At 35.7% G+C, this 11,294-nt stretch overlaps 1 protein-coding gene across 2 annotated transcripts in view; it reads right to left on the reverse strand.

Annotated features, from left to right (window-relative positions):
- Nucleotides 1–11,294, reverse strand: part of Shark (SH2 ankyrin repeat kinase) — a 65,112-nt gene that overhangs the window by 51,546 nt on the left and 2,272 nt on the right. The window contains exons 2-5 of one of the 2 annotated variants that reach the window (XM_067130178.1): nt 8,076–8,170; nt 4,334–4,471; nt 3,823–3,931; nt 249–425 (exon numbers count right to left, since the gene is read on the reverse strand). In XM_067130178.1, coding sequence (XP_066986279.1) covers nt 249–405 — 157 coding nt within the window. In that variant the 5' untranslated portion in view covers nt 406–425; nt 3,823–3,931; nt 4,334–4,471; nt 8,076–8,170. The remainder of the gene's footprint in view (nt 1–248; nt 426–3,822; nt 3,932–4,333; nt 4,472–8,075; nt 8,171–11,294) is intronic. The other variant, XM_067130177.1, reaches the window with a different exon arrangement.

Raw genomic sequence — 11,294 nt, forward strand, 5'->3', positions numbered from 1 at the left:
GGCAGATTATCATTCAAAAGCATACTTCTGCCAAACAATCTAGACAACCCACTTTGCTATTATCTAGGTTGCCGTATTTATGATATTTTGATTTCATGATTGTTAATATATAAAAACTACCAAGGAGCAATTTTATTTCTGATATTGTGATTACATGATTGTTGATCCATAAAAAACAAATAAAAACATTTAATCATTACATCTAAAAATCTCTACAACATTCAAGACTATTAGTAAAATGTAATCACCTTGACTGGTTGACCTGTGTAGTAAACTGGAGGATCCATGCACTCTTACTTCAGCAGGAAGTGGTTCACCACAGCATGAGCGGCTGAGAACTGTTGAGGAGTCACCCACTGGGTTTTGACAGTAATAGTTAATTAGACTTTCAAGTCCATGAAACATAGGTGCCTCATTTTCAAGAACTGAAAACAAGAATGACATATCTTTAGATGCAGTATGAAATAATGTACAGTACATGTGTATATATTTACTGGGTACAACAACTCTTGTTTACAATGAACTGAGCATTCACACACAGAGGTAACTGTCAACATCATTAGTGTTGGTATTTAAAGCCAATTAAATATTTAATTATAAGGAAGGACAGGCTATTATTTCCTTGTTAGTCATATCTGAGCTGACAGATAACCAGTGACCAGTACTTAAGTGTTTAAAGGATAATGTATAACCAATACATAACTTGCCTTTACTTCATGAAATAAATTTTAACTCTATAAACGTGTGGTAATAGCAAAGAAAGTAGACCACTCAAAGTAAGAGTACCATAGGTAATTTACAGATGATGCAGAATTTACCTTTCTGCCATTAAATAAATCACGCTTTTTCACAACAAACCCATCACTTAGAGCAGCCCAAATTTCAAAGTCAACAAATGATCCCAAAAGCTCAATCCTTGAACGAGCAGACAAGTAGTTGTGTGCACTAATCCATCAGATCCCTGGGTGTTCAGTGGCCAGTTACTGTGCTTAGTTTTATTATGTCCATGTCTGAGTAAACTACGTACTCGAGTTTCACCATTAAACACTATTTCTATTGTTTACATCAATACCATTACCGTGATCATTTACTGTATTTTCGGCTATTTTCACCTTTGTGAGGAGACAACTGTATTATAAATTCAGTTTGCTGGTAATTTTAACATTTAAATTTTTTACAAATACTCTTCTCCTTTGCTTTCCATAGAGTTACATGGATAAATGTGCCTCAGAGATTTATCCATCAAAGGAGAAACCCTTAAAATACAAAAATCACGTGTGTCAATAACTTTACCTAATTTGTTCTTAAACTGACTGGTAGTGGTGCTATTCACAACCTCACCCAGTAGTTTGTTCCAAAATGAATCCATCTTATATGAGAAAATATTCCAACAATGGTTGGTGTTGAACCCTTTTAGTTCCAGTTTCCTTCAGCTGGATCCATGTTACTTATACCTTTCAGTATCTTGAATGTTTCTACCAACAGACCTCACAATCAACGCTTCTCTAAAGAGTATAGGTTGTGGTGTTCTAGCTTCCTTTCATATCCAGTGTCCAACTGATGGGTATTAGTTTGGTTGCTCTTGCCTCTATGGTCTTCAATCTTTTTGTCCTCCTTCTGGAATGGCACTAAAAAACTGGAAAGCATACAGAACATTTACTCATTTTCAGCCAGTGTTATATTTTTTTCCATTGACTGTATGGTATTACTGTAACTGACATTTTTGACCTACTGTATTGTATTTTTTGTCTCATGCTTAACAAACCTTCCTTGCAGATTTATTAGGGGATGCCTTATATTTAAGCTTCAACTTTGTTATTAGTATCACTCTTGGTATCCAGTGATTGATGCTGTTAAATTTAATGCTCAGAAATCATTACAAAAAATTAATGAGTTATTCTCTGTTCGTCTGGCAATCACTTGCTCAGAAATTCTGAGATGTTTGGTTAAATACAGTGTAATTGCAAGCTTTTGTGCACTGTACCTTTATTTCAGAATAGGCAACTACACTATTGCAAATCACTGTTAGTCAAACATATAAACAGTTCTTTAAATAAATTTGTTTTAAAAGATTTTGTTTCACTGTGTGAGCAAAAGTAAAAATCCTGAGATCTGTGGTTGAAAGGAGTGTAACTGCACTGTATGTGTACTACAGGACAGAAAATCACTGTTAATCGAAAGTATAAAAACATTTCCTTACTTGAATTTTTTTCTTAAGTAACCATGCCATGCTTCTCTGTTTTGTTGTGAGAGAGCAGGCTCTGAAATTCTAAGATCTGTGGTTATAAGAAGTGCAAGCGCCTCAGCCTACCACTTCCACACCTCATGAGTTTGGACCATTGCTGTTTGCTCCATTACATACCCACAAAATTCAGAGACTCTGACTTGGACTAAAATGTCCAAGTCATCACAACCCCAATGGGGCCTCACTGTGCTTCTTACACAAAATTTACAGTACAATACCTTAAACTGTAAAGTGCTGTATTGTATGTATTTTTAAACAATTCATTTGGCACACATTTTTCTGAAATTGAAAGACAAGTAACTGAATATTTTAAACGGAATGAAAATTACAAATAACAGTTAGGCCAGGCTATTAATTACATCATACGGCACTGCAGATAAGATAGGCTGTTAATTACATAACAAGGAACTGCAGTTAGGACAGGCTATTATACATCATATGGAACTGTTGTAAAATATGAGTTAAGTGAGTTATTACAGGTTTCTGTATTGTGTAGGCTATATACCAATCATCATTACTTCATGGATTTTGTTCCTTACCAAAGGAGCAGACCCCACTATTCGTTAAGTTGAAGTGCCACTGCTCATTAGTGACTGGCTTGTGACAGCGTCATCCCTTACTGGATTGCACAGCAGCATCGTGGTCCCAGTTATGCCAATTCCTATGTTTTCAAGTTAACTTATCTAAATCAGACAGATCTGACTGAAAATGTACTCATTCATATGTCAATGTGAGATAAAAAAAAAAAAGTTCAGGAATGACGTTATTTGACCAGTATAAAAAGGGACTCCATTCTGGAAAATGATCTCATCAACCAATGTTTATCCTCCGTCAAGTAGAAAGTAAATGCATATGAAATTAGTAAGCTAGTTGTAATTTGTATGAACACCAATGGTTGTCCCTTTCAAATTAATATATGAGTACAATACATATGAAATAAAGGTTTGTATCACAAATCAAAATGTAATTCCTGGATTACTTCTTAAGCTTACAGTTTTATAAATGTATTTCAATACAAGCACTAACATAAGTGAATAACACACTGCATACTGTAATACTTTTGCTAAACCTTTACCATAATATGTCACCTAATAAAGCAACATATCAAAGTTACAAAACAACTGAACTGAATCCCAAATGAGAGCCAAGTAAATATTTGTTTTAACTTTATGCCAGCAATCAAGGTACTGTACGCCATTATGGCTTTTGCACTTCTCAACTACAGATGTTATTGAATAATGATGATAAATCAAACAAATCACAAGTTCAAAACAGCTAAATTGGATAACAGAATTCCTTGCTGATATTAAAAGCTACAGAGTAAATGTTATGCTATGCTAATCTGGATTTTATTCAGGTAAAAGTGCATCTATGCTTAAGTTTATTAAGTATAATTCATCCAATTAGTAAATGGGAATGTTCGTGTTAATTACAAGTAAATTCAGCTAGCACCCAAGGGGGGGGAGAGAGAGAGAGAGGGGGGAGGGAAGGTAACTTGCAGCATTCATTTTTTATATTAACCCTGTACACCCCAATTTAGTAATTGATCAGTAGGAAAATTAAAAGGATTACAGTACCCCTTTTGACATGAAATATTATGATCCATTCCTCAAAATGTAATTCAAGGAAGATGGTTTTCACTCAAGGACTGGTACCAACTGGATCAGCTTGTTTTCTGAGAAACATCTGTAGGCAAATGACATTATCAAGACACTATAGCATAGATGTCCCTAATTCAGTGATAAAAGTAAAAACTAGGTACATACCTCTCAGTCTTCCTGCTTCTCACACTGAAAACTGAGTACCGGTAATTAAACAGTACTATTTCTTTTGCACTGCTATTCAATAGCCAAGGTATTGCACTATTCAGTTAACTGGCTCGGTTATTTCATAATCAAAATCCTCCATAACTAACTTCTCATAAATTCATATGTGACATATATTTCATGGCTACTTCTCCTAAAACTATTACTAAACCAATGCTATGCTTGTTAACAATTTTGCATCAATAAGAATAAAGGACTCTACATAATTCCCTCCAACTTTCTAATATAGTATACTGTACCTATATACCTAATAAAGACTTACCCAATGAAAAAAATGCATCCCCATGATACTTCTGGATTAGTATATGAAGTGGGAGGCCCTCAGTGATGAAAGACAGGACATAATTTCCAGGCGAGGAACAACTTTCTCGTACGAGAAATGTTCCTTCCTCACTCCCTTCTGCAGAAGTAAAAGAATAAAGTCACAAATTTGCAATTTCTTAAACTTCATTTCTTAGCAAGTAAGAATTTCTTTGTTCACAAATGTCAACCAAAGCACTCAAAACTCCTTCCATGACTTCTTTGATACAGTACCTGACGGGCACCCACACACCTAGAAAATAATAATAATAATAATAATAATAATAATAATAATAATAATAATAATAATAATAATAATAATAATAAGGCAGTTTCAAAATCCTTTACATGAAATTCAAAAAAACCTAAAATCTCCCAGGTCAGAAAGTTTTTTAAGTGCTGTCATGGCACAACAAAGGTGAAAAATTCCACAAAACACTATGAATCTTCCCAGGTGATATGCATCTGATTCTCTCTCTTTCTCTATCTCTCTGAATTGTGTATCATATGTCATTCCAATTTTTGTGAGATCTCTATACCAACACTACTGAAGGGCTTTTGAAAAGAGGAAAAAACTCCCAGGATTGAACAGATTCCCTACAGCACCATCATATATGCATGTAGCCCCTGATCCTGGAAGGTGCTACTGCCACTAAAAATTCCATCTTCACTGTAATGACAAACAATAATGAATACTGAAGAGGTTCATTCACAGTGCAGCTTGGAGAGCCTTCTGAGAACCAGAAAAAAACACTCTTTTGGGTCAAAGTGACCTTACTGGAACTTCATTCTAAATGCTGGATCACCCTTTTCGAATCAGTTGAAAGCATCCACATCCAGACCTGTAAGTCTTAACAGCTGTGAGGACAACCTTACTTAAAAACCATGTTGTTTCATGCCACCAACATTCCTGGTCTCTGGAACCCTGTTTCAGGCATGAGTTTGAGGTATCTTACGGTTGTCCTCGAGCCTATGTAAGTGCAGCTGCTTCAGGAACTTCTTCCAAGCCAAAAGGGAATGACCAGTGTCATTATGCTCTTGGATAACCTGAGCATATCCAGCATCCACCTGGTAAGGCAGAAAAGGTCACATGTCTGTGTTGTCCTAGAAAGGTAACATCACGTCCAACTTCCAAGCTCCTAGATCCTGATGGGTTGAACAATTCACTGGCAGCTTGTGGTTTAGGCCCATCAAGAAAAGATCCTCCAGGAGCATCCTCCCCAGGTGCAAAAGAGCTTTGCATATCTCAGGATTCGTGAATGGCTCCAATGATGGTCTACTCTTCAACCAAGTTTGACTGAAACTCCTTCAACCTAGTAGGATACTAGTTAAACTAAAATCCTTTCAACTGTAGCAAAAAGTTGTGATCACATGATGAGAAACACAGTGACAGATAGTCAATGGAACTATCCACCCTTGTACGTCCATGTAAGAAGACTTGCCTTACTACCATGTTAGGCTACAATCCTTTCAACCAAATGACAGAAAAACTGAGGAAAAACTGCCATTTGCAACTTTATCATGTTATACTTACAGGCTTCTTTTATTACAATTTAAAAGATGTAAATACACACACAATTTGTGTCCACCAGCCACATATATGGCATACACAAAAGTGAAATGTATGTCACATGAAACAAAAATGTATCAAATAGTACAGTACTGAAATACTAAACAAGAATGTCAAAACAAAGAAGCTACTTCAAAAATCTACCTTCCTATTATGTTCTGCATGTTTAAAATTGTAATTTAATCCATCCATTGCTTGCACAGAACTCAAAAATCAATGACCTATCAACAGAGCTTAACTAAAAAATATAGCATTAACCAGATTTTCTCTGTCACTCACCATCCCATCAATCAATGACCTTAAGCCTTTTCATTTTATCAAAAGCATTAATGCAAATCCTATAAGAGATTTTTGTAATCACATGAACTCCTTTATAAAAATTACCACATGACCTTCTACGCTGACTCTATTAAAGTGAATTTACAGTCAAACATTATTGCCCGTCATTTCACCAAGCAGCAGCTCATCTTCCCATTAAAATTTTATACAGGCTTTTCATACCATAGGCCATTCACCATACCATCAAAATAGCAGTACCCCCAACAAAAATACCAGAGAGGTTCTGCCTTATGCCTTGCTTTATAGTCACCAAATGGTCATTAACTGCTGACTATTCTTGCTGAATTTCTGTCTTTCGAGTAGGATGCAGAACATAAAATAAAGAACTAATGCTGCCAGCCATCACATCACTAAACAACCTAAGGAGAGAGGGAGGGAAGGATTTATCTGAAAGTGTGCAGATAATTTTTTTTATTCTCATAAAGCTTCAACATTACTAATTCCAGATATTGAACCTCACTCAAAAAAAATCTGTTAAAATCCTATAAGGTATAAATTTTTGCCTTATCTTTTATAAGAACATAATGGAATCACTCTGACTGGACAAAAAATACATAAATTTTCATGATAAAATTTATTATTTGGATATTTACCTACTGTTAAAGATGTAAGCTATCTTTGACAGTAGTTTAGACTCATCCCAATTAAAAAATATACACTACATCCACATAACAAAACTGTGGCATAGTCTATCTTGAATTAAATAAAAAAATATATATATAAATATATAAAATAAGAAACATAAGCAGTTTGTTACCACTAAGAGAATACAAAACATGCTGACAAATATTCATTGATTAATTGCAATGAAAGAATATGAAAATAGAAGAACATGAGGTGTAAAACTTGAGTTGAAAGTATATCTGCACTGCAATAGAACCAGCTTATTATTATTATTATTACAGTTACTATCAAATTTTCCTGAGACCACGCAGTCATATTTCTAGATACTCATAGGGCTTGTTTGAAAGACCTACTCATAAATGAAACATGAACAGTAGAATGATGGTTCATTAAAAAGAATGGACAATTTGGTAAAAAAAAAAAAAAAAAGTCCAGAGGGGAAGGAATGAAAAGTATCAGGTAAAAAGCAGAGCAGCTGGGGCCAGAGAGATTCTGCAAAGAATCTTTGCTATCAGCTTTCGTACAAGTCTGTACAGTATGTTGTACAAGCCACACTGAAAACCGTTTCTTATGAGAAGCAGAACCAGTCAAACAAAGAAGTGCTAAAGTGAATAAGCTGGTGGCCTTCTGTGTCTAGCACAGCCTTACTTGATAAATCAGTTGTTAGTCCCACGAGTAGATTTTGCTAATCTAGAATGGTCTACTTTCTCAGTCTGGAACAGATAGTGTGTAAAATAACAGCTATGTATATTGTATTATATAGTACAGTATAGCGGACCCCAGCCTATTCGCGGTTCTGAATTCGCAGCTTCACCTATTCGCAGATTTTTTGTGGAATGTATGTACACATTATTCGTGGAAAATTCGCCTATTCGCAGTATTTTTTATAGAGAAATATTCAATAATTACTGTATTCATATCACTTTCATGACTAAATACACTTTTTGTGATAAAACTATTAAAATACTCAGGTATAAGCATTTTTAGAGGGGTTTTTGGTGTTTGAGCTAGCAAAATAGGCAGTTACAAGTGTTTTTAGAGGGGTGTCACGTATTCGCGGATTTTAGCTATTTGCAGGGGGTTGTGGTACACATCCACCACAAATACCGGGAGTCGACTATAGGTTACAATCTGCAGGTACACATGCAATTCATGTTTTTCAGATTCTCACCTTCAGCAAGGATTTCATTTGCTTCTTCAGCAGTAATCTTTCCAAAAAACCATCTATCATCATCCACTTCAGAACGGGAAGCCGATGACGCCATTCTGTAAACAAAAAGAATGACCATCGTACTGCAATTCAATAAACACTAAGAAAAAACTATGGTTCAAATTAGCAATGTTATCAAAGCATACATGATTTACAATAAGAACGAGAGTAACACATAAAAAAATAAAAATAGCCCGTGCACAGCCCCTGGCAAAAATAATGATGAAGAAAGAGAGGAAAATGCCTTCTTAATAATTACCTATTATTGTCCGGCAGGTAATAGGAAAAATCACAAGGGTAACCTTATTACTATTATCCCAAGTCATTCCCCAGTTTACAAAGGAATGGCTTAAAGGATATACCGTATTCTTGAATGAGAGGCACCTACTAGAGCAAAACAATAACTATCTTAGACAGTCAGATGGGAAGACAAAAAGAGATAAATGACAAGCGAGAGATTAAAAGTCTTGTAGCTGTGAACAAAAAAGGCGTGCATAGATTCTCTTTTAATAACTATTAACATGCCATGCAAGGCACACATCAGACACCGTATGGGCTAATGAAGACCAGTCAAAGCAAATTATCCTCTAACCAATCTTGAAAGTATTATAGGATAAAGAAAACAGTAAAGTTCTAGAATAAAGGAAATTTCATTCAAGGGATGAGCAATGGAACCCTAGTACAAACCAACAGGAACTGCCTTATGACCTCATCAAGAATATACTGCTGTACCCAGAACCATGGCTACATATTTTATCCATTGGCTGAACTGGTGTTCAGATCTCTCTCAGTTCACTTCAATCTCAAGATCGTGACACAAAGCAAGAAAGTGTATCTCCATCCTGATCAGGATCAGCCGATCATTGAGTTATTGCAGCAAGAGCGAAAGACAGCCATTGTTTAATGTCTCTCAAGTTATATAATCATTATTGTTTTTACTCGGCTTTCTACTTAAGTTAGGTATACCTTAGTTTTACCAGACCACTGAGCTGATTAACAGTCTCCTAGAGCTGGCCCAAAGGATTAGATTTATTTTACATGGCTAAGAACCAATTGGTTACCTAGCAACGGGACCTACAGCTTATTGTGGAATCCGAACCATATTATACCGAGAAATGAATTTCCATCACCAGAAATAAATTCCTCTAATTCTTCATTGGACGGTCAGAGAATCGAACGCAGGCTAGCCGAGAACAATACCCACCCATCCAATGAGGAACTGGGCTTTCTACTATATTAGTACTTTTGAACCTTGTAAAATTGATTTAAATATACTGACTGCTATTTAAGAATTAGTCTGTTCTGATGATTAATTAATTACAATTTATGATAACTACATGTTATAATGTGGAGACAAATAAGAATAAAATTAGTCGACTTTCACATTACAGAGCCAACCATAGCAGTCACTCGATGCACATGTACCACCTTCCTAGGCAGCTGCAGCTTTATGAAAGTTAGCCAATTTTTTCCTCACTAAAGTTATTTTGTATTTAGTGAAATAAGAAAACTGTAAACAGTATACTTCCAATAGTAATACCAAGCAAATAGTCCAAGAATATAAATAGTCCTCTAAATAAGAAGAAATTCCCCGATATTAGAAAATAGCCCGCTGTGAGGCTAATATAAATTGAATTAATTTTACTTTATAAACATAACCGGTAAACTGTAATGAAGTGATATGATTACATTACCACAATAAATATTTTTATAACAACAAAATAACTGATGAATAGCTAAGTTACATAGTCTTGGAATGCATCTAAGGCAGCTGCTAATACTTTCCAGGCAATATCCACTTACTGACTTGGTCAGCAGATTTTACCTGGTCCATAAGGTCTACAATGATTTCAGAAACTTGAATATAAACTGCTTTCATATATATTTTTAAAATCTATAAATTCACATTAATTATTATCTACAACAAACTTATACATATCTAAATTATTCAAATAGGCTTCTGAAAATTGCAACTCACACTGATTACCCTTGCTTTTTCCAGGTGACTTTAAAAAAAGCACACTTGAAAATTTCCTTTCAATACTTGTACTCAAGTACTGTCTTGAGATGAAATTTATTGAGAGATGCCACAAATGATTTATAATGTCCAACTGAATTATTGTATGGAGTCAGCACTCCCACACCTACGATTCACATAAATTCATCGGGAATCCTTACTTTGGCACATCACTTAAGATAACACTATGTGCTACTGCAATAGCAATAAATGAAGATTTTAAATGGTTGACAGTCTTCATTTTATACTCATCCATCTGGCTGGATATAAAATGCGCACCAGATGGAACAACCATACACACCAAGTTAGTACTTAGAGCATTGATTGGGAGTGTAAGCAAAGCTTAATAGTTTAATTCAATGTATGTCCTAAGTATTCTAGACCTAAATCAAGCTTATGGTTAGCTGCTTTCAAAAAGTAACTAGCCTGCAAGTATGCAGCCTGGTAACTCTAAGATTTTCCTAGTTTCCTCTATTTCCAATTTGGTAAGACTGCAGAAGAGTTGCTCACAGCAGTCCTATTTCTGCAGATTGCGCTTTGCTTAAAAAAAATAAAAAAATACTTCGACAGGGGTGCATCCCAACCTAACCTTCCCTTAACCTAACGTATCCTAGGCCGCCCTGCCATGACTTGGCCAGGGAGAGGGCTTTACCCACTAGACCACTGTTACACCATACATGACATAACATGTTTGTAATTATTCTGCAGTACTATACTATCCCCAATCTGAAGTTCTGCTTCAACATAGGCTAAACTTACACTAGCTTATCTGGTAAAGCTTTACTTTGGTTGCGTGGCCTGATTCCCGCCAGTCACCGACAGGAACAGGTTACTGCCTTTTAGGGCGGGGTCCTCCCTGGCCAGGTCACGGCATGTTGCCCTGAGTTAGGTTAGATAGGTAAGATCTGGTTAGGTCAGGACCTGGCATTATAGTAAAGGTTATGTCTCTTTATATGGGAGGAACATGTCCCTAACGACGACTGGCAGGAAAAGTAAAGTAAAGTTTGGTAATTTTTCGGAAAACTCCAGCCAGCCATTTCGGAAGGTTCCAGTTAGCCATTTTTGCATGAAAAACCATTTTGGGTTTTTCATTCAAAAATGGCTAGGAAATGACAGGGCACTAAAAGAACCTGAAAATACCAACGTGACGTAACCTAGGGGTG

Source organism: Macrobrachium rosenbergii, chromosome 28 (genome assembly GCF_040412425.1).
Source record: "Macrobrachium rosenbergii isolate ZJJX-2024 chromosome 28, ASM4041242v1, whole genome shotgun sequence".
In the NCBI taxonomy this organism is placed as follows: domain Eukaryota; kingdom Metazoa; phylum Arthropoda; class Malacostraca; order Decapoda; family Palaemonidae; genus Macrobrachium; species Macrobrachium rosenbergii.